Genomic DNA, 24,649 nt, shown 5'->3' with positions numbered 1-24,649 from the left:
GCCACAAAAGTGAGTATAAAACAAAACCTTCATGTTTTTATGATTGTTTTTATTTTTAAATTTATTTAAGTCAGACTAAGCAGGGGACGATGTCGGTTCAGGGGCCTTGCTCAAGGGCCTGACAGCTGTGAAGATCTTATTGTGGCTGTTCTGGGGCTTGAAGCACCAACCTTCCAGGTCCCAGTCGTGTACCTTAGCCACTAGGCTACAGGCTGTCCTGCATGGAGTCAGAGTATGGAACATTTTGTTTTCAGGACCAGACTTGAAAACTGATACCCTTGGCAGATAGGCCTGCCGAGTTTGATCCTCCTTCTGTGTCCTCAGGGGCGATGTGTCTGGGCTTTGGTGTGCTACCGAGTGTGAGTGTGTGTTTGTCTCTACGCAAGACCGTTTTTTGAGTTTGCATGTGCGGGCCTTTGTCTTCCATGTGTGTTATCACAAAATGGTGTATATATCCAAGTGTGTATTCCCCTCACTGTAACCGTGGATACTGGTTAGTATGGGTCCGCGTCACTAACTGTATTGGTGTACAGTATATGCATTTCATTGCATATCATCTTCTGGCGTCTCAAGGTTGGGGTTGGATCTGCTCCACTGGCAGCTGGAACTGTATTGGTTTCCTCAGTCGTCTCAGGTTTTCCTCCACCTACCAACGCAGAGAAAACATCAGCGACTATGTCTGGAGTCTTAACCTGAACACACAAACCGGTCTCTTATTCCACAGTAGTAATACGATTACCTATATATAGTCATGTTCAATTATTCAAATTGTTTTTGCCAGAGTTTCCAAAAGCGAATGTCAGCTCAGTGTCTGTAAAGACGATGGGAAATATTCACCACCAGTGTACTAGGAAAGCTAGTGTGAGATCACACACATGATTAAAATACTCAGAATTGAACATTATAACACTGATTTAACGATCACTACTGGTAACTGAAAGCAATTATATGTGCGGAAGTTATTTCTAAAAACCAATTTTTTTATTTTATTTTAATCATTACAAAAAAGCTACTGTTCATGGGGTTAATGTGTGTCCTTGCTTGATATAACTGAATGAAAGTCACTTTATCGTGTGAGCAGAAACAATACCCCAGCCACTTCCTCCTTCAGACTGTTGTATTTGTGCACGTCGAAACCCTCTCTCTTGGCCACTTTGTAGAAATTGTGCAGGAATTGCCTGTTTTTAACATCTGCATAAGTACAGTCCTGGGAGGAAGAACCGAATGTAAGTACAGAAATCACTTGAGGCTGCACAGTAATGTACGCGCACTGGGGAGAAACACTTAAGTCAAAGGTGGCAACATTGATTAGGCTGAGGGAACAGCACCATACTGTCCTCACTCCACGGTAACATGCAAGGTCAAATTCCATTCACAAGGAGGGCATTGTCCTGGTTCTCGTAAAACCTGATTTGGGGTAAGCAACAGTGCCTGTGGATTCGTCATGCATTAAGTCAAGCGACAGAGCTTGAACAACATTTATACATGTGCTTCTCCCAAGTTGTTTTTAATAAAGACAGAAGATTAATTGAGATTATTGTGCATTCAGATAAACTGCCAATTCTGTTGAGTTTCTGTCATTTCAATTGATGTTACAGAACCCTACTGAGTTACACTGAGTAAAACCTGGAACCCTCCCAAATCTGGAACATGGACTGAAGTCAATAGAGATGTTTTACTCAGTGCAGTTCACAAGCTAACTCACTAACCTGGTATCTGAAACTGAACTGGGCCCAGGAACAGCTCTCTGTACTTGTTCCAGATTTGGGAGGGTTCCAGGTTTTGCTGGGCAAACCTGCTCTGTGAGGCAGGACCCTGGGGTGCTGGCCTGACCTGTTTGGTGAGGATGTAGTAGGAGAGGAAGCCCATGCTGGTGCTGTAGGTGAGGAAGTATGTGATGGGCTCCATGATGTCCCAGGAGTAGACCCACCAGGTGAACCAGGCCAGCACTCCACCCTGGACCGACAGCACAGCCACACCTGCCCACATCGCCCAGGAACACATGTGCTCTGCCTTCCGCTCAACCCGGGTTTTAACCTGTAGGACAGACACGAGCGCACACACAGGCATATGTTCATGCACACACACACACACAAACACATACACCCACACACACACCGAAATGGAGACACACTCACCCAAGCAGAGACACATTAAAACCACAGGATCCTGAAATGAGCCTTCATGTCAGTATCAGCCTTCAGACCAATACACATTGTGAGCTTTAAAAAGAAACGACATCCCAGTCCATTCAAATTCGACCTGCCTGTTTCCCGAGCAGTGGCCTCCCAGCGTGTTCAAACTCGACCCATTTCCCGGTGAGGTAACATAATCTGTCTCTTATTGTAGTCCGAAAGGTAAGAAGAGATCTCATTTCTTAAAAATGAGGGCAAAGACACACACAGATCTATGCCTAAAGCAATATACCTCAGCAAATTCAAAGCACGGCAGTTACGCAATACCATATCTCAAAAACAGTAACACAAAAAAGTTATTTACTTTGAGTCAGTGTTGGCCGGTCTGTTCAGAGGGAGTGTACCTTCTCCAGGGGTAGGAGGTGTTGTCTGAGGCAGCTCAGCCTCTCCAGAAGCTCTTTCTCCTGCAGCTGGTGGTGCCTGGGTAGGTTCAGGGCTGTGTGTAGCATGTGGACCACGGCCTTCATATCCTCCATGTGTCTCGCACGCTCGCTGGACATCACTTCTGCAGGGAGACCCAGTACGGCCGTTTTAGCGTCGTCATCTTCAAAATGCGAATGCAGGTTTTTTTTTTCTGCATGGAGAAATCTCCACCATGCACCAAAGCAGAAAAAAGGAAAACTGGAAATGGGTCAATGCCAACAATGTGGAATGATCCTAGGTGAGACCACAACCGCTAACCTAATGATAGGGAGTACCAAAGATGTTTTTCGGGTTAGGAAAACCCCAGGCTCTTTGTACAGGAGGTAATGTGCTGGGTGGGTTTTGACTGGAACACTCAGCACAATATGAAGTAATATTGAAAGAAAAAAGCTATGGAAGGAAAGATCCACAGATCATGAAGGACCTCAAGGCTTTTATTCCAGCCTGGAAATTGGATATTAGTTTTGAAAAATGGTGCTTGACCCTGGTGTAATCCAGCTATGACTATCCAGCTAGTATACTATCCACTTGAAAAGCTGAATATTTACTAATCCAGGTTTTATTAGGTACCACATGTACTGACTGTCATTTCAGCCTAAAGGTACATAACACAACACACTGCCACCAGTATAATTTCCCTACCCTGGTTATTGTATTCATGATTCAAAAAGCGCTCTGAATAACTGCTAGACTTTTACCCTAACGCCCAGTTATATTGGGGGTTAGCCAATGAACACCGTCCTTAGCGGAGTCTCACCTCTGGTTGGAGAGTGTACGTGGTAAGTGACATTGTTGATGAGGATCTGGAAGTCTTTACTGAGCAGTGTTTCCAGGGACGTGGCGGAGGACAAAAGCTCTCCGTCTGTGGGGAATGTTTTACAGCACCATAATGACATGGATCAGTGCCAGCTGCTGTCTGCCCCTCTGGAAATACCGACTTGCCCTGCAGAGTTCTCATAATGTGAGAGGGCTTTTCCTCTGTGTCAACAGTACAATCACATATATAAGCACTGCCAAGAAGACACGTCATCAATATATTATAAATCAAACACACACACAGACACAGACACATGCACAGGCACACACAGACACATAGAGATAGACACACATACACACACACACACACACACACACTCTCTCTCACACACACAGACACAGAGATAGACACACACATTCACACATACACACACTCACACACGCACAGACACATAGAGATAGACACACATTCACACATACACACACACACACACACTCTCTCTCTCTCTCACACACATAGACACAGAGATAGACACACACATTCACACATACACACACTCACACACACGCACAGACACATCGAGATAGACACACATTCACACATACACACACACACACACACTCTTTCTCTCTCTCTCTCTCTCACACACACACACACAGACACAGAGATAGACACACATTCACACATACACTCTCTCACACACATGCACACACACATGCACACACATTCACTCTCTCTCTCACACACACAGTAACAGGATGGGACCTGCACTTAGGACGGCAGTGGTTGTCACACCAGGATCCTCCCTCTGTACATCCTGGATTAGGTCACCCACGTTCATGAGCATGGGTCTCAGGGAAAACAGACAGCACTCCCTCCTGGAGGGTAAGGGGATTGCCAGCACTGGACGACCATGCTTATACTGCACAGTAATATCTAAAACAACAAGAATTGGGAATATCCCTACTGATTGTTATATTGTTCTTATATGTATGACAGTTGTCATTTTTATCATAATTCATATCTGCTAGGTTGTGCAATAGTGAACAACAAGGGAAATTGCACATCCTTACCACAAGAGGGTGCTGTAGTACTACAGAAAGCTTGCAGAGGTCTCCACTGGAACTGCAGCCTGGACTGGATCTGAAACACAAAAAGATTGGTCCGGTTTCTCCTTTTATGCATCAGAATTATGCATCATTTCCAGAATAAGAGCTTCATACCCATACTTCATAACATACAACTGTGGATATTCTTGATTGTAATATATAATATATACCTTACTGTTCCTTCACATCCACAACCAACAAAAAAGGCTCTGTCTTCCACCTCTCCTATTCAAATATAATTTAAGTTCAGAAATCCACAGCCTGGAAAACTGCAACTTTAGAAAACAACACAATCAGTAAATTATTTTAATAGTTTATTTGGTTAACCTCACAAAATTGGTCTGTCTCTATACTTTCAAATTTCAAATTTCACAGTGTTCTTTTCCCCAAATCTGCAAATCTGTACCATGTCAAAGCCCATAGGAGTGTCCATTGCTGAGAATGTAATTTCCTATGTCACTGGAAAGGCATTTGCTGCTTGGGTTTATCTCTGAACGGCTGCTTTGTAAGACAGGCCCATAACATTTCATGGGAGGCATTGGAGGCTGGAGATCAGCAGGAGAGGATCGGTCCTGACATTTTTACTCAACTGTTGAAATATGTCACAGTTATGACCAAAGCTCAGGTCATTTTTCAAGGCAAGGGTAATTTGGAAAGATGAAACTGTTACTCAGTGTAAATACAGTGCAGGCTCTATCCCACCACCTGCCAGGTATGGTGAGGCAGCTGGCTGAGGGTAGGCACACAGAGAGGGACGTGCACATCATAAAAGAGGAAGTCCCTTCTACATATCTAACTGTTGCCATGGCCTCTGTTACGTATGAAGCATATGAAATCATTGCTCTTTGCATGGATTCATCTCAATGTTGCTTAAATCACAGATATCACTTTACATTACATTATTGGCATTTGGCAGACGCTCTTATCCAGAGCGACGTACAGTTGATTAGACTAAACAGGAGACAATCCTCCCCTGGAGCAATGCAGGGTTAAGGGCCTTGCTCAAGGGCCCAACGGCTGTGCGGATCTTATTTTGCCTACACCGGGATTAGAACCACCGACCGTGTGTGTCCCAGTCATTTACCTTAACCACTACGCTACAGGCCACCCTATCACTTCTGACTAACCTCTCACATGAAACTGATACTTGTATTTGTATCAGTTTCCTGTTGTGCTGTGCCTGCACAAGTCAGAAAACATGCATATACAGTGTATGTGAATACTTCTACTCTTTAAAATCTACACTCCCAGAGAGATACATCTGCATTAGTTATGCTTCCATAGGTTTTTGTATGGATTGATAACCACCTGTGCTTGTGCAATAAGACGTGTTGGCCGGATTATCACTACACACTGCAGCAAACTGTCGCATGTCAAAAAGAAAAATATTCAGTTGTTGGAGCATTCATTGCTGTCTCTGCGCTCAATCTATCCCTCCCAGTCGGCCATTTTGTATGTGAGTCCCGGTTTAGTATCTGAGACATGCATCCCAATGACACATGCACAAAAATGACAAGCACACCACCGAAGGAGATCTTGGCGAGCCTGTTTGAGTGAACAGTAGAGAGAGAGCAGCAGAATAAAAACAATGATGCATGGCATGGTTCAAAGAACCCAGGTCTGCTGCAAGGAGCCTCAGCATATTCTGTCAGTACCATCACCGTTGAAGATTATGCTTTGCTATGAATAAAAGTTTCAGTGACTGTAATATCTGAGGTTACTCTCCTTGCTTTACTGCTGCTGAGGTCAGGATAACTCCATATGACCATCACTGCCCATTGTGGTGAAATTCAACAGTGAAACCTCTTTGGGAGAGATGGAGAGTTGTTACAAAGAACAATTAAAGCCCCGGACACACCAAACCGACGGTCGGCGTCGGAGCCCCCGGAGCCGTCGGTGAGAGAGCTCTCACCGACGTCCGACGGCTCCGACGCCGATTCAACATGTTGAACATGGAGCCCTCCAAAACACGCCGACGGAGTGTCGGCGTGCGGGACACACTGGAAAGACGGAAAAGACCGGAAGACGTCCGGCGGTTTGGTGTGTCCGGGGCTAAAAACGCTACGCTGCTCCTTCAAAAAGAATGGTTCTCACACATATGTAAGTAGAGAACCATTGTATCATGAGAGAGACACCGAAATGTGCCTGGAAGCTGTTGTAAAAACTAGGTGACCTGAGGTGACCTACATTTCAGCATATCCACAGTGGAGCCACCAAACCAGCAGCAAGGGTAAATTAACTGCTTATTTCTTTAAAAAATATACAGCTATATTTGCCTTAATGATTGACACAACAAATGGATTTATGTACACTGACATTTTCCGTTGTAATAAATATAAACATTATTCAGATTCATTAACCCTTTGAAGAGCATGTTTTTTGGAATGTTTTTTTCAATATTATATTTCACTGTTCTAGAACTCCATTGCATTCAATTATCAGTACTGATTGTTACATCAATATTAGAATGTCTCATACCCATAATTATTAGCTTGCAACTTATGTTATCATTCACCGTTAAAAAGGGGCTAAAAATCCCACAGTGTCAGTGTATCTTTCACTAGTGACAGGAATACACAACAGCTGCAGTCACACCTATTTGAAGATGTCTGCTTATACAGGTAGCCTACAGCACGTCTTATTGACACACTGTTTCAAGGTTTGGTCTGTGTGCACCATTTTATAAAGTATCGGGCCACCTGAAAAATGTAATAGAATAAATGTGAAAGGCGACTGTTTAGATTGCCATTTGATCATTGCATCAATCGTGACTAAGTGCACCCACCTCTGTGGTCTATGTCAATAAAGCTTTTAGAATTCACAATTGACAATTTTCCTTTTACATCCAATGCATGGACAGATGTTAAATTGCTTACTCATTTTCTCATTTCAGACAAATGCTCATGTCAAAATGATCACTTTCTGCTTCACAGGCTGAGATAACAAGATGTGTGATGAAATGGAAGGCTTGCACACTCGTGCAAAATGAATTTCCTCAGTGAGGTGGTGATGAATGTTAAAGCTGGCAATCTGTCTGTTTTGACCTGTTAATCACACACACCACTCAGCAATCTGCTTTGGAGTTAAATGTTCTGCGCCAAAATCAAAATACTAGTACTGTAACCTTTAACATGTAGAGCTGATTGATCAATCAACCAAGACTTTGGCAAAGGCAATCACTTTGGTAAACCATCAAATTATTGTAAGACTTTTTGAACAGTTGATTTGAAAAATTGCTGCAGTACAGATCAGGGTGAACTCAAGCACTTGACACAGACGGCTCCCCACATCATTATTATTATTATTATTTATTTTTATTATTTATTATTTATTAATGTATTTTTTGTAATCCCAGTCGGCCGGGGCCTCTCTGTGTGGAGTTTGCATGTTCTCCCCGTGTTCGCGTGGGTTTTCTCCGGGTACTCCGGTTTCCTCCCACAGTCCAAAGACATGCACGTTAGGCTGATTGGAGAGTCTAAATTGCCCGTACGTATGAGTGTGCGAGTGAATGGTGTGTGTGCCCTGTGATGGACTGGCAACCTGTCCAGGGTGTATTCCTGCCTTTTGCCCAATGTATGCTGGGATAGGCTCCAGCCCGCCTGCGACCCTGTTCACGATAAACGGGTTAGAATAATGAATTAATGAATGAATGTATTTTTGTGAGGTTTTCAGAAACTTGTATTGTCGCCTGGATTAGTTTATCTGTTGGTAAAACTGCTCATTGTAATGTGTTATGTATTGCAGTACTCTAAAGAGGATGCAAGCCACAACTGCCAGAAATGCCCATCCCAAATACTTTCAGGAAATCTGTTTTTATCCTCAAAATACAAATGACCAAGTTTACTATGGGCAAATTTCCATTATGTTTGCAGATTGGTGCTTTTCAGCTCTCTGTTTATTCAGAGCTCTGATGCAAACTGGGAGTTGTTCTGCGATCCAATGAGGAACCTATGGTTCCCCCAGACAACCTGTAGTTCCACAACACTTTTACCGCAGGGGGCTACAGAATAAACTATCCCTGTTACAGCCTTATGAGCTCTAACAGGGAAAAAAACAACAAAAATCTGCACTGTGATTGAAACAAAGAGGAACTTTACCCATACTATATCAGTGAAGTAATAAGGATCCAGAGTGTTCTCTTTGCACTAGCATTTACATTTTTACACCACTAGTTTATAAGCAAACAAAATCAAAAGGGTTATTCCATGTCCCACATTGTTATTATTATTATTATTTATTTTTATTATTTATTAATGTATTTTTTGTAATCCCAGTCGGCCGGAGCCTCTCTGTGTGGAGTTTGCATGTTCTCCCCGTGTTCGCTTGGGTTTTCTCCAGGTACTCCGGTTTCCTCCCACAGTCCAAAGACATGCACGTTAGGCTGATTGGAGAGTCTAAATTGCCCGTAGGTATGAGTGTGCGAATGAATGGTGTGTGTGCCCTGCGATGGACTGGCAACCTGTCCAGGGTGTATTCCTCTCTTTTGCCCAATGTATGCTGGGATAGGCTCCAGCCCACCTGCGACCCTGTTCAGGATAAGCGGGTTAGAATAATGAATGAATGAATGAATGTATTTTTGTGAGGTTTTCAGAAACTTGTATTGTCGCCTGGATTAGTTTATCTGTTGGTAAAACTGCTCATTGTAATGTGTTATGTATTGCAGTACTCTAAAGAGGATGCGCCGGCGGCACGGATGGTGCAGTGGGTAGCACTGCCGCCTCACAGCAAGGAGGTCCTGGGTTCGAATCCCCGTCGGCCGGGGCCTCTCTGTGCGGAGTTTGCATGTTCTCCCCGTGTCTGCGTGGGTTTCCTCCGGGTACTCCGGTTTCCTCCCACAGTCCAAAGACATGCAGGTTAGGCTGATTGGAGAGTCTAAATTGCGACTGGCGACCTGTCCAGGGTGTATTCCTGCCTTTCGCCCAATGTATGCTGGGATAGGCTCCGGCCCCCCTGCGACCCTGATCAGGATAAGCGGGTTCAGATAATGGATGGATGGATGGATAAAGAGGATGCAAGCACAACTGCCAGAAATGCCCATCCCAAATACTTTCAGAAAATCTGTTTTTGTCCTCAAAATACAAATGACCAAGTTTACTATGGGCAAATTTCCATTATGTTTGCAGATTGGTGCTTTTCAGCTCTCTGTTTATTCAGAGCTCTGATGCAAACTGGGAGTTGTTCTGCGATCCAATGAGGAACCTATGGTTCCCCCAGACAACCTGTAGTTCCACAACACTTTTACCGCAGGGGGCTACAGAATAAACTATCCCTGTTACAGCCTTATGAGCTCTAACAGGGAAAAAATAACAAAGATCTGCACTGTGATTGAAACAAAGAGGACCTTTACCCATACTATATCAGTGAAGTAATTAATTCTACAATAAATGGCAGTTGCTGAAGACGTAGGCTAGGCCTTTCTGTAAAATAGAGGCAGGCTGAATACAGTCAATGACATAAGAAATCAAATGCATCCAGGTTTCTCGGTCAAGTAAACCGCACAGCCCAAATCCATAAACAATAAAACCGTAACAGTCTCTCGTCTAGGACAGGAAGAAGAATGAATTGTCATGGCAACTAACACCCCATACAACATGGCTAAGCATACCAATGAGGTATAAATGGGGGGATTAGAAGGCTACATTTGTAGCACGGTCTCTAACATGACTGAAATGGCATAGAGGAATAAAGCCAAGGAGATGAAATAAAATAAATATATATATTTTATGAAATGTGTCTTTAATGTGTAATAACATGAGAAAAAAACAGAAATATTTCCTGGTTTACATGAAAATGTACAACGAGGTAATCTCCATAGAAAGTATATACTGATTTGATGAGTAGATGCATTTGATAATGTGTGATTTCCTTCAATTTGAATAATTCTCCCTTTTGTAGGACTGAATGGATTTCATTGTCACGTCCTCCAATTTGTAACTGACAACATGGTCGTTATGGAGACATCAGCTCAACAGGCAGGGAAGAAACTAAAGAAAACTCCTGTCAGTTTGGAAATCACCCTTAAAGTAGACAAAGTATAATCACTCTTCATTGGTTTATTTTAAGTTACCAACTTTCCTGTGGGTGGCACGGATGGTGCAGTGGGTAGCACTGCCGCCTCACAGCAAGGAGGTCCTGGGTTTGAATCCCCGTCGACCGGGGCCTCTCTGTGCGGAGTTTGCATGTTCTCCCCGTGTCTGCGTAGGTTTCCTCCGGGTACTCCGGTTTCCTCCCACAGTCCAAAGACATGCAGGTCAGGCTGATTGGAGAGTCTAAATTGCCCATAGGTATGAGTGTGTGAGTGAATGGTGTGTGTGTGCCCTGTGATAGACTGGCGACCTGTCCAGGGTGTATTCCTGCCTTTCGCCCAATGTATGCTGGGCTAGGCTCCAGCCCCCCTGCGACCCTGTTCAGGATAAGCGGGTTAAGATAATGGATGGATGGATGGAACTTTCCTGTGTCAACAGTATTATCACTGCAGACATGTATTTCATCAGTGTTTGTTCAGTACTGATCAGATATAAAGTGCCTGGCTACAGGCACTAGAACTTTACGACCTATGGTCAGGCAGGAACTAAGCAATTTGATCTCCAGAATAGCACTGCTTACATGTTGTTGCAACGGTTACAGCAATAAACTAACTCAACTCCTATCTGACTGTGTGTTGCTCACTGAACTAGATCTGATGGAGCCCAGTGCATTACACTATAAAAGCAGAACATGCAAAGATATGCATTCCTGTGAAAATATGTACATTGTGTATCTTTAATCTTCTTTGCATTAAGATTGATAAGTGAAGCTCAAAGGAGATCAATCTAAAAACATATTACTGGGATCTGGGCTTGCACAGTGTAAACTAACTGCTGAAGGGGTGATGTGCACTGACCAGTCAGTGTGTCTACCACGTTACTAAAAGAGAGCTTCACTCAAAATAGATTTTTTATTGGTAAATTGATTTATCCACTAATAATAATAATAATAATAATAATAATAATAATAATAAAATGCATTCTGCATCACCAGGACAGCCACACCCACTCCATGAACTAGTCATTAACGCCAAACGAGCACTGAATGGGTAGGGGATTAAATTTGTATCTTCAGACAGTCCCCTGCCCCAACCCAACAGAAGTAATCAAGATACGGTATATAAGAAGCCAGCTATGTAATACCTATGATTGCCACAAGCAGTTTGCTTGATGACAAAAAAAGACATTTGTGGACAGGCCCTTGTAGACAAACAAGCAATTGCAAGAGTGTTGAAAGACAATGACACACAGCAACTCCAGGCAGCACTGACACCAAACCACCAGTCACAAAGATTCAGGGCTTTACACTGAACTACGCCAGCTATCTAAACTTTCTTCTCAAGTGCAAGAATCGATTGGAAGCAACGGCCAAAATGAATTGGACAAGGAGAGAAGCTTGATAACGTGTAATAGTTTCATAAGGCTATAGCTCTTGGGTAGCTATCTGAGTAGATAGGCCGAGCCAGCAGGCCAGACGACAGATCACAAGTTAAGATGCATCAATAGGTCTACCAAGATACCCTCACATAGCCTCATTCAAACTAAATTTTTAAACAATTCACAGTGGTGTTCAGTAGCTAGGTCTTTGCCTAATTGGATCAGTGCAAGCACAATGCCTAATGCCAAGGGAAAGCTGTGGTAGCTTTTATTATATTGATGATGTACAGATTTAATCTACCCACCTCGTCATCCAGCCCACATGCACTGCCAACTGAAATCCAATCCACATCTTAAAAAATGTAAATAGTTTCATAAAAAGAGTAAAACATTGACAATTGGCAACTTGGGGGTGATGCATACAATCAAAGAGATCTGATTGGGATGTATGATGTGGCAAGAAATATATCTTGAAAAATTTTTTTTCCATGAAACATATAAAACAGAAAATATTCCAACAGGAAAGAGGAATCAGTAAAATAGTGTAACTAGCATGGAATTAGGGTGAAGTTCCCTTTTAAGTGAGCACACAGTCCATGTCCTGTTTACTGGTGCCTGTTTTTTTCCACTGACACGTGAGGTTCTGCAGTGTAAGAGAGCTGCGCTGTAGAGCAGTGCTTGATCATTAGTGTGTTTTTGCTTCCTCCTAATTGGAGCCTATGTGTTCACTGATTTGGCACATGAGCTCTCCCCCTTCACATCAAAGCCCTGTTAATCACAGAGTAGCGGATAAAAGTCACCCCCGCTTTCTTCAGCCCCCCTGACGTTCTGCATCGGAACCGTCAGCCGGGAACTCGCTCTCTCCACACTGAGCATTCACGTGCACCAACCTGCAGCTTCGCAGAAAATTTCAACCAGTTGACTCCAAAAACAGAAAATAACACGAACACAGCTGAAATGTCTCTCACATTGCTCATATCCAGCTGAAATATCGACCTTTTCTTCTGCGAATATGACAAAAGAACCGTGTGAACTGACAGCCCCCATCCATCACGGAGATAAACTGCTTTATCAAGATCAGCTCAGGCAGGGCTGGGGGTCGTGACTGTCCTCACACAGCACAATTAAACGCTGAGTGCAGATCTTTTCTGCCTCGTTGGACCCAGCTACTGTAGTGGCCCTGTGCTGCTGGCTCATCCAGGCAAGGCTGTGGGTGTGGGGGTTAGTGAGCAGTCATGGGACCTGTATCCCCTAAGACAAGAATGATACAGCTCCAGAAAATACAAAAGCCAATGAAACCTTGCAGACAAATAACAAAAATTATATTTAAAGGTGCAATGGTGCATATGGTATCATAGTGCTATGCTTAGACAAAAACCTGCACGCACACCAGACCTTCAGATAAGATTGTACACCCTTGCATTATACTCGCTACACTAAGACAGCAGATGCAGTAGTAGTCTGCAGAGGCTGCTGAAATTGCTGGTTTGCAGTTTTTAATTCCCAGTGGGAACCTGTTTTATCCTTAAACAAAGTACAGCATTTGCAAAGCTGCAAAGCTTCAGTAAATATACAACTTGGATCCGCAACAGGCATCAGAAAAACAAATACTGACCTATGAACATGGGCCAAGCTACTTGCCTGCCACTACTCTATGTGAACAAGGCTAACTTCGATTCCCAGTGCAGACTTTTGGGTTCTTCTGCCCTGGTTCAGCTCGGAACGGCTGTGGCCTGCAGGTAAGGAGTGCACAAATTGAAAGGAGGATCACAGGAAACCAGAGGCGGACAGAGATAGACAGAGGAAATGAAGGGTAAAGTCAGTGTGTTTCAGGAAGACTTCAGACCTACCACAGACTGCACACAGGTGGCCATGTGGGTGGGGGATGGTAATGAATGTAGCATGTTGTGCTACAGTTTGAGTAGCAAATTAGAGCAATGGAAAAGCAATTATGCTGTACCATTTCAGACGTATTTTCACTCTGCAAAGGGGAAAAAGTATACTGGCTCAGGATAAAGACCAGTGTACAGCAAAATGCATGTTATTTGCTGACAGATTCACACAACAAAAAAACATGCTAAATACTTAACTGAACATTTTGCTGTGTGAAATGCAGCAATGCAGCATTAGGTTTTGGACTCAAGTTATACCTGAAGCTCATCAAAGTTATTTGTAATATGATTCATTCCATCCTTTGTTGTATGCGTAAAGGCCACAAACAGAACCACACAAGCGATGATGACTCCATCATAATGCTGAAGCGTGATATTTCCCCAGTAACGTCACAATGACTTACAGCTCAATTCACAGCCATTCTCCGCATCTGTTGGGTGAGGACTCGGCAATATTGGGCACCCTGCTTTGCATGGAAAATCATTTAGGAGCCTGACAGGGGCATCAATAATTTCTCTGTGTGCGGGCACGTCTCCAGGGAAACCGAGGAGACGCAGCCGTAAAACATTTCACTGGGGAAAATATGGTTAGGGTCAAAACTAAATTACATTTGCTGTCACTCATGCTGTATCTGGAGGCCTGCATGAAAACGGTTTGAATGAAATCATTTGTATTCTGCCTCTTGTCTGAAAAACAGGGAAGGAGGGACATATAAACAGTTTCAGGCAATTGAACTGCCATTTAGATGGAGGCTATTTAGATAGAGTGACAGCCTTTCTAACATTAACCTTGTTCAAAACATGCTGTACTTTAGTTGGATGAGGGGCAATTTCAAGTGAACAGCTGTGTTGTTTGCAGGGTGGAGAGGCAAGGGAGTTCAGCCGGTATTTTGAGATTGGAAGTACGGAAGCCCGCACTGGCCAGCTCTCAATCGCAGCAAGATGTTTAAAAAATGTTTCATGGAAACTCCATCATACTCCATCACTGGGTGCTTTCATTAAAACCTAAAATCGGTTTTAATGAAAAAATAAGATTTTCTGATCATTCATGTGTCTGGACAAAAAGATATGTAGATTCTTTTATATTTAGAGAGATTTGGGGACACTTGAGGACATCTGGGTGCAGTTTTGGGAATGCCTGTAGATATCTTTACCAAATCTTAAAGACACATTGGGATCAAGTTTGTTCACAAATATAAAGTAGTTCTGAGTTGGGTCATTTTTTGAAATTGAGGTATTCAGTGCTAAACTATTAGGAGTTTTTTAGTATTTTAAAATATCTTCTGTGCACAGTCTGTGAACATGTCTGACATACATTTGTTCTGTCTCAAATTTCTGAATGGTACAAGACTCTTCTTTAATATAAGTTTTCAACCATGTGTGTGCAGGAAATAGTTTATGAGATATTGACACTTTTATAGATCGAGTACAAAATAGGCAGAAATTGCCTTCTAGGGGGACAAAGTGGAAAGGGTTAAAATGTGTGATTTGTTCCCGCAGATGAATGTTGTTGCACAGCAGAAATTAATTATAAACTGGCTTTGCAGCCTCCTGCTCTGCACTGCTGAATGTGCCCCTTGTCATGGTGTGATCTCCGTGGCCAACAAAATAATTTTCCTGACAGACTCTACCCTATTTTTTGTGACAATTTATCCACAAAAACACACCTGCCACTGTACAAGGAGGTGAGTGGAACAGCTTGAGCCTTTCCATTCTTTATTTCTCAGACACAAAATGCATCTTTGAGATTGCCTCCAGCATCTTGTGATATTTAATTCACAATTCACCTTCAGAATCAACAGGTGACTCAATGGTCTTGGAGAAAAGTGCATCAATCGACTGACTGTTGTGCCAATTACTTCTAGAAGTTTTACTCAGCCTCTACGAGAAAATAAATAAGCTATTAAAAAAATAAATGATAAACAAACATAAACCAAGCGGTTACAGCCCACTGACTGCACCACAGAAATACAAATGTAATTTTGACCTGAACAGACTTTATTGGCTACAACAACAAAGAAACAGAGGAAGACTTAAAGGTACAATAGGTAAGATTTCTGTGTTAAAACATTGTCACCAGACCATTGTAAATCCCTTCATATCATTGAAAAAGCCTCACAGACATGTTGACTCACCCTGTTTTTAGTCCTTAAATTTGGGCTTCAAAATATACAGTTGATGGGCCGACACATAACTGTATAATAATTCAGTACAATAAATAAAAAATGGTTATAATTGCCACAGCCAATGGCATTTCAACGTCAGCGCATTTACAGAGAAAGGGGAGGGATAAACAGTGTTGTGGTTTGAAGGTGTTTGTTGCTGCTATTCCTCTCTTGACCATTAGAAGTCCGAAATTACCTATTGTACCTTTAAGCCAGGGGTTTCCTGTTGGTTGTGATCCCATTTTTTTGGGAAAGTAAATATAAATAAAGATTTTATTTTTTTATTTTTTGTTTTAAAATATGAATGTTGGCTACTACATCTGGAATTTCACAGCAAACCAACAACCCTGTTTTGCAGCCAGTCTCCCTCTTAATCGATGCATCTTTAATTAATTTCTCCTCTGCTGTGCTTCAGTTGAATAGTTGCAGATTAACAGGGGGTGCCAGCTAAATGCATGCATTAATATCTTGGCTGTTCTTCATGACTGTGTCTCAGAATTACTGTGCTGTGACGTTACTGCCTATTGGGCCAAACGTACACTTAAGAGCAGCCTAATGCTACCAACCTAAAAAAAAAATTTGTTTAACGTGCACATATTCAGTTCGATGTCCTGGTTTGAGAAAACATCAAGGCAACAGCCATTTTGAGCGCCCCTTATTATCGCTTGGTACAATGCTCTGACATTTTCGGCTCTGGTGAGAGAGACAGGTTACATGTCATTTCAGGCTAAAGTGTCTCCAAAGACCAGCAACCACCTGTCCTATTAAAATGGTTAGCAATGTCAGCTAACAGAGAGAGAGAGCTGTGCTGTGCTCCCTTCGTGTGCCGTCACCTGTCAAATGCAGACAGATTGCAGTCATCTCTGGGTTAATTATAATCCAACAGGCAAGATCAAGTGTCAATGATCCTCCCTTTGGCCCCTCCCTTCCCTTTTACAAAGTAACACACCAGCAGCTAATTAACCAAGGAAATGCATTCTGTGATCCAAAAGCCAAAAGCCACATCACAATACAGATACCATCCTCATAATACTCTCTTTCTTTTTTCCCCAGACAAATGTCTAGACATAACCTCCCAAAAATTAGTATACAAATGATGGTTCCCACTTCTCACTTGAGTGCATATTTAATAATAACTCTAACTCACAATAACTTTATGGTGAGGGCGCAGCAGGAAGTGTTCATCCTTTAACCTGCACACCAATTAATGATTATTTCTGCCTGTCAATCTTACTGCCTCTCTGTCAGTATGGGTCACTCATTCTTTGACTCCTTGAGTTTTAAGAGTTCCCGAAATAACAGCGCCAATGCAAAGCACAAATTGTGAATCTGCAGCCATGACACTACCAGGCTCTGACAGACACCTGGGAGGTTCAGAAGCTCTTTATGGCACGGAATGACGGCCACCAGCCGCCTGCCCACGCACGGTAACCTTTAAACGGCTTCTGTTGGAGACATTTACCACGCTGTGCACTGTGGGAGCCTGAGCATTGCTCCCTCACAGTACTCATACAGCACAGGATTCAAACTAAAAGGGCACAGAACAGAGACACACAAAGCACAGGCAGAAATGGCATAGACAGACAGGTGACCGTGTTTGGATGGAGAGAGAAAATGTGGTAGACTGATTGACAGGGAGCACAGCCAGGTATCCAGACAGTGGCCAAGTGGCCCTCCAGAAAAGCACCAAAGGGCGATTAAACCTCTGCTTCATCTCATCTTATTCTTTGACTGTGGAGAAGATACTGCCATGGAGTACACAGATAACAAGAGAAGAAGACATTTATATTGACAATCCTGGCACATTAAATTCACCCCATTAATCCTAATCTAATTGCCGGAATCGCCTCTTAGCTACTGTGAAATGTGCATACTTTTTTTAGTGGAAAACAAGGCAATTAAAGTTCCCCTCTCGATGAAAGGTCCGCTCTCAGCAGACTCCATGCTTCATCACGAATGCTATCATTGCAGGTTTCGCAAGAGGCTATGTTAAGTGTGTTTCACCAAAGAAACATATTGTACATGAAGTTAATTTTACCAGAGTGGCCCACATTGACAGAAAAAAAATTTAGTGCAGCACAGAGTTTGATGCACTACTCTGCAAAATTAGCCACATTGTTTGCATTGGGAGACAATGCATTGACCTCACTGCTGTGTAATCCAAGCTCTGCAGATCACTGGCCTTTGAGGAGCAGAAAAGTGAATCGGTTAGGGAGGAGGTAGCGACAGTGCCCATGTCACTGCAGACATAAGTACACCACCACAACACATGTGCTTCCTCCCTTAACAGCTGTGACTGTTTCTATCTCAGCTATAATTATACAAACTTGTGTGAAACCTCCTCTCTCAAATGTGCATTAGTACGGAAGAGGTGGGCAAATAAATTAAGAATGCTGTATTTACGAGACTTACGAGAGAGTAAAGAACAGGATGGAGAAAGAGTAGCTGAAAAGTAGGGACTTGTGACTCAGCTTAAGACTGGATAAGAAGGACCTGAGACTTGAGACATTTTAAGAATGCGTTGACCTCCTTTTGGTTAATTAGTCCATTTGTTTACATTGTTAAAACCCTCTTCTGCAGGATGCACCAGGATAAGATCTGCATTAACATAATACAGCACATAATTTCTGTCAAGAACAAAGTCAACAGGAACTCACTTAGCAAAACAACATTGTATGAAAGATGTTTCTAATGGTCTGAGGAAACAATGATGGAACAACAACTACTGCACATATACAGTAAAAGTTCCTCTTTTGATTCTCTGAATCCCAGAAGCAGGTTAAACAAACACTCACAACAGATGCGTTGCCTCCCATTCTCTTTGGTAGTATAGAGCAGTGCCAGGTCATGCAATAGTCAATAGTCACTGCTGCTACTCACTCTGGGATTTTGCTGCAGTGTATGAGGTTTTTTTTCCACTAAAATGCACATGCACATTTCATGCACATTTCACATTAGCATAGAGGCGATTCTGGTATTTACATTATGATTAATGGGGTGAATATAATGTGCCAGAACAGAAATTATAAACGTTTTCTTCTTGTGTACTCCATGGCAATCTCTTCTACACAATAAAAATAAGGAGATCAGACGGAGGCTTAATCACCTCAGGATGGGGAAGCAGCACTGTTCCCATAAATCTATTCTTCATAACACAAGATGAATTAGAGGATATTGAGCCCACTCAACACAGTGTTTCATTGGCTTACTCAGTGTTGCCACAGCATTGACTGGCCTGCTTCCCCAAAGATTAACCAGGGTGTCAAAAGGCATAGGTTTTCTATTCACCCACAAAGGTAAAAAATGACAGCTAGTTTTAGGGATTACAGCACAAACTTGGGCTTCATTGCAGGTAGTGTTGCTCATTGATTGTAAGGTGTTCCTCACAAGAAATCTGGGATGAAAAAGTCACTGCGAAGACAGTACTTCGATAAGGAGGGACAGGTTTGAGGAAGACTGCATGCAAACATGAAAATAAAAAAAAAAGCCGCGAGTGTTCATTCCAAAGTGTAATGAAATTAATATACAGTATCTGATAACTGAACCCATTTCCCTTGGATGGGTCAAATGCAGAGGACAAATTACCCCACGGGGTTCAATAAAATATATCTTACATAGAACTGCACAGGAGCAGACCATCAGTGTAACACAAAACAAGTCTATATCAAATAATTACTCAGTCAGCCCTTTTACATTCAGAGCAAAAAGCTCATTCACAGAGCAAAATTGCATTGGTCCAAAGGAATAAAAGAAGAAGATACAAAAGGATGTCAATTCTCAAATTAGCTCTGTGCAATTTTCACAAGATGTGAAGGTGACCACGAACAGCTACCCATTACTTACGCACATGTGTTTCTGGCATGTAATGAACCACATAACTAAGACCAGGACCACTTACAGGAAGGGCTTCCTGATTTCAAACTTGTCCCAATTTGAGTAACGTTGAATTAAAACATGACCAAATAGCACCAGAGGACGATTTTCTTTCAATCCTTCAATACCTGTGTAATTCTGTGATTTTCATTTTCACCAAACTAATAATATAGACTACCCCAGAAATCTCCTCTAAATTAAAAGGGGGTTAAAGTAGTTTCATATCTATTTAGCTTACATTACATGCATTTTTAGAGGACATGGAATACCCTCATTCAGAAGAAGACAGCAGTTGCCTTCTTTTTCATTGATGTTTATTGGCCCTACAAGAAGCTGAAGTATGTTCTTCAGATATTCACAGTCATGTGCCGAGCAGATACCACAGAATAAATAACTTCTCTCGGATATTACATTTTACATTTAAATTTTTGTCATTTGGCAGACACTTTTAATCCAAAGTGCATAGGTTCTTCCACAAGTTAAAGCATCACATCCATAACTAGTAAAATACACATGAAGTGTTGTTCTAAACATACAGTCATCATACGTGGAATTTTTTATTATAATTTTTTTTTTTGGGGGGGGGGGGGGGGGTTAGACAAGAGATATCAGGAAGGGGGGCGGGGGAAATCAGGATGTAGGACTAAGGTACAGTTTGAAAAGGTGTGTTTTTAGTCTGCGTCGAAATAGGGGGCGGGAGATATTATTCCGAGCGTTAAACAAGAAAGCTGGGATGAAACATTCACTGCAAATACAGTACGTGATATAAGAATGGAGACATGGAAAACAGCTTTGTGGCAACATGAAAAAAGATTGAGGAAAATAGCCGCACTTCATGGAGTGTTCATTCAAAAAGGAAATGAAATGAATATATCTGATAATTGAAACCATTTCCCTTAAATAGAACTGCTCAGGAGCAGACCATCAGTGTAACTCAAAACAAGTCTATATTTACATTCAGTGCAAAAGTTTCATTCACAGAGCAAAATTGCATTGGTCCAAATGAATAAAAGAAGATGTCAGTTCTCAAATTAGCTCAGTGCAATTTTCATTAAAAGTAGCTCTGAGATGTGAACAGCTGCCCATCACTTATGCACATGTGTTTCTGTAAAACGGAATTACAAAATTAGCCAATTTTCAATTCCAAAACACTGCACAACTATTGCACGCGTTTTTCGCTATATCAATTAAAGTCTACAAACCAACGTAGTGCATCGTTTATGCCAAACGTTTTGTCTGGAAGCTATTCGAGCTTTAATATGAAATATGACACGATACATGATTATTACAAAACAAATGTTTTAACAATTTCTTATCAATTGCATTGTTATTTCTTTATTTCACAGATTGGATGTTAATGCACGACAATGTTTATTATAATAACTTACCCGGGAAATATACCCCGAAGTTGCTTTCGAGCATGACAAAGCACTCTGGATAACTCCAAATTGTAGTTTTGCAACTCTTCCCAAAGAAACCATTGCTGCAAATTACAGTCCGATCTCAATAAAATATCGCATCATGTATGTTTGCGACTCTAAATCGACAGCGACTTCACAGGCATCCACCGTCTTTCCTGTGAGAGCAGTTCTGTTGAGATAGTACGCATCTGACCGCTGCACGAAAACGTTTCCTGTTCAGCCACCTTATTGGTGGATACAGCGCACTTAGTGGGACGGTCTACGTTGCACGTGTAGACTGTAAAGAGAAAATGCACAATAATTTGAAACTTTGTAGTTCTCCAATTGCTTTAGTTGAATGAAACATTTGATACTGGAATTGTCTCGGAATCACGAACGAAAAAATTATTTTTACGACGGAAAGATTTTGCCTCTTGGAACTAACTGAGTGCACTGCCGGTACGTTGCAACGTTCATCTTTGTTTATTATTGTTATTCTTGTTATTTATTATTTTTCTTATTCATGCCTGGTGTTCTGTTTATAGTCATTAGTCTTTGCACTCGTCTTCCCCTGTGATGTCTGAGTCTGAATGTTCGTGACAGAACTGTTATGTTCCTGTGTTCTGTCCTGTGCTAGTTTGTCTTATCCTGTTTTCTTGTCCTGAGCCCTTGATTCCTTCCCCCAGTTCTAGCCTCCTTGTTTCCTTGCCCTTGCCCTTGTTCCTGAGTCCTTGCCCTTGCCCTTGTTTATCTCGATTCCGGTTTTGACCCCTGCCTGCTTCCCTGGACTCTTCTTTGGTTATTGTGGATATCGGTACCTCTGCCTTGTTGGACTGACCCCCTGGTTTTTGACTCTGGCCTGTTTTTTGACTCCGCTCTGTCTGCCCCTGCATTTGCAATTAAACCTGCCATTTTTTCTGCATCCCTGTCTGCTTCTGGTTGCTCTGTCCTCCCCGCCGTGACATAATGTCCTACACGTAGCACTTGTGCTAGAAGTATCTCCTGTATCTCTGTGAAAAACACGGGCCAATGCTGAATATGACTGCCAAGTGCGAGTGAGTTTCCAAATAAATTGAAAACGAATAACACCCGGACATATGCAAATGGAACTGCAGTTAGTAGGGAATTTAACGGCTAAATGCATTATCGATTCCCAACGGTTTTACTGAAGTATGATTCCTGCCTGGCAAGTCATTCAAGCGGTTAATTAAGGTTGCTTAACGGTCCGCTCGGTCAACTCTTTGCAGCCTCATGGGGGGGGGGGGGGGGGGTTAAAGGGATGTCAGTGTGCTCAATGCAAAACTTTTTAAACTGCCAAGTAAAATGTGTTTACATTGGCAAAACAGTTTCTGTTATCTGCTCGATAAGGGCTGTACTTCTGCCAGAGAGCTGCATTTCACAGTAATTCGAGCCACTGACGCTTAACCCAAATGTGATAAATGTGTAGCTGCTATTCAAGAACTGAGCCCAGCGCTTGCAGTTTGAAAGCAGGTCTTAAGTCACTGCCCGTGGATTTTTGTCAGTGTAAACGTGGAAGAGCTTCTATGAAGGTCCAGGTCAGGGAGAGGTCCTTCAGGTCTTCCAAGGTCACTTACCTTGTAGTGCTTAGGGGAGGGGGGATATGAATCACTTTGTTAAAAAAAAATGAGTCAAAAGATCAACCATAAAAACATGTCATAGGACCACTTTGTGCCACAATACCATGCCTAACAGTACCCTTTTAAGTTTTAAATAGTTTGTCCTGTCCCTGTCAGGGTTCGAGACAGAGGAACTAAACGCAGACTCGGGGATAACGTAATCAGGCAGGCTTTAATGACAAGAGGCAAAACATAATCCACAAACAGGCTATGATTGAGATCCAGGCAGACAGGTACATGTGGGGTAGGCAGATGGTAGTCGGGAAACGAGTTCAAAAAGGAGAGGGACAAGCAAAAACAAATTCCAAAAAATGCAAAGCAGAATCGAAAAAAACCAGGCAGTCATCAAGACAAGAAAATCCAAAAACAGAACAGAGCGGAACGGAGCAGAACTAAACAGATAACAGGGTACGGGCACAGGCACAGGCACGGACACAGGCACAGGCACGGGCACGGGCAAGCTAGACAAACTAGCAAAGAGAAATTGAACAGGACAGGTTTAAATACACAGGGGAATGAGACAACCTCGGCGGGGCATGGGAGTGAGGGCGGTCTAACAAATAGACACCAGGTCAGACACATGAAAGGGCAATAATACAATAACAAGGGAGGAACGAAGACACAGGACTTTATTTACATAGACTCACATGAATACATTAGGGAGTAGACAATTGCACAGACGTAAGGAATGCAGTGATAGTTAGAGAACAGGTGCGAACACTTCGCAGAATTAAGGCAGACAATCAGAGATAGAACAGGGAGGTGGAGCTACAGAGCAGTGCAGAAATAGGGAGAATGTCAATATGCTTATAGTTACATGATTAAACTATTAATACCCAAAACTAGTGAATGTTAGTTTGTTAGTTAGATGAACATATTTGCGTGTTAATATCATTAGTACTGTACAAATTCTATGTTAGTCGGGATTAGTAGATTAGTGCTATCTACAAGCATGAAAGGAGAGAAAGCAGGAAGCAAGTAAAGCGAGACGGAGAAGGAATCGTGGGAAACCGGAACATTCGGAAAACACCCGAATAGTGAATCATGCAAAAAGGGTAGTGAATCGGGCTCAGAACTACATAAAGACACAGACATCACAGGGGAAGATGAGTGCAATGAACATTGAATGTTAACGGAAACCAGACATAAATATGAAAAATTATAAAGTTACAAATACACAGAACCTGAAAGTCCCAAGTTTTTAAATTACAGTTGTATTTCCAATCCAGATTATCAGATACAGAGCAGCTACTATATAATAGCTGGTGCACTCTAAAAAGTAAAGGTTCCTTAATTAACCTTAGAGTTCATTTAAGAACCCTTACTCTTGTTGACCTTAAAGTTCAAAAATGATCCCCTCTTTAAGTGGCTACTGTGCCTCATTGTAAAAGCTAGTTAAAACTATTTGCATTCTGATAATGGCCAGTTCAATGTCTACACCACCATAAATGTGGTGGGTTTTTATTGCAATGACAAAGATTGTATTAAACTATTCTATCAAAAGAAAGGAACAGCAGAGCAACTTAAACTGATAAAACTGTTGAATAGAATGGCTTATTGCGATTAAAAGAAAATGTGCATCTGCAGTTTTAAATGATGAGTAGGATAAAATGTAGAGGCTTGACAAAGCTCACTGACTGACTGGTAATAACCAAAAAAGAAGGGGACAGGACATTGACATTTTGGGGCTGATGTCAAAAACTGATATTGGTGTGGCCATAGTGACCAATGCCAGTGTAGGCTATACCTAGTATGTAGACCCGTCATATTGGCCATAATCTTAGCATCGGCTGAA

The 24,649-nt window shown here is 42.1% G+C and overlaps 1 protein-coding gene across 3 annotated transcripts; it reads right to left on the bottom strand.

The window, feature by feature from the left end:
* Positions 1-32: 32 nt before the first annotated feature.
* Positions 33-21,397, bottom strand: LOC133135461 (calcium uniporter regulatory subunit MCUb, mitochondrial-like). Of its 3 annotated transcripts, none has more exons than XM_061252481.1 (8): positions 21,206-21,397; positions 4,449-4,518; positions 4,141-4,311; positions 3,376-3,480; positions 2,540-2,700; positions 1,834-2,037; positions 1,091-1,207; positions 33-646 (listed from the first exon to the last, which is right to left on the bottom strand). In XM_061252481.1, the coding sequence occupies exons 1-8, from the start codon at positions 21,296-21,298 to the stop codon at positions 569-571; spliced, it is 999 nt and encodes a 332-aa protein (XP_061108465.1). In that variant the 5' UTR covers positions 21,299-21,397; the 3' UTR covers positions 33-568. The 3 variants fall into 3 exon arrangements, with proteins under 3 accessions (XP_061108465.1, XP_061108466.1, XP_061108467.1); XM_061252482.1 differs by having other exon boundaries at positions 4,147-4,311; XM_061252483.1 differs by having other exon boundaries at positions 4,141-4,253; positions 21,206-21,264.
* Between the last annotated feature and the right edge of the window lie 3,252 nt (positions 21,398-24,649).

This window comes from Conger conger, chromosome 8 (genome assembly GCF_963514075.1).
Source record: "Conger conger chromosome 8, fConCon1.1, whole genome shotgun sequence".
NCBI lineage: Eukaryota > Metazoa > Chordata > Actinopteri > Anguilliformes > Congridae > Conger > Conger conger.
The sequence above is the reverse complement of the archived record's forward strand: the minus strand, read 5'-3'. Positions and strand labels throughout refer to the sequence as shown.

Bases quoted from the DNA above. Each gene is read 5' to 3' on its own strand.
- LOC133135461 (XM_061252481.1), bottom strand. From the start codon at position 21,298: ATGGTTTCTTTGGGAAGAGTTGCAAAACTACAATTTGGAGTTATCCAG. The intron at 4,312-4,448 runs GTAAGGATGTGC...TTGTTGTTTTAG, and splicing joins TACTACAGCACCCTCTTGTG to ATATTACTGTGCAGTATAAG. The intron at 1,208-1,833 runs GTCAGGCCAGCA...TCTTCCTCCCAG, and splicing joins ACTACATCCTCACCAAACAG to GACTGTACTTATGCAGATGT.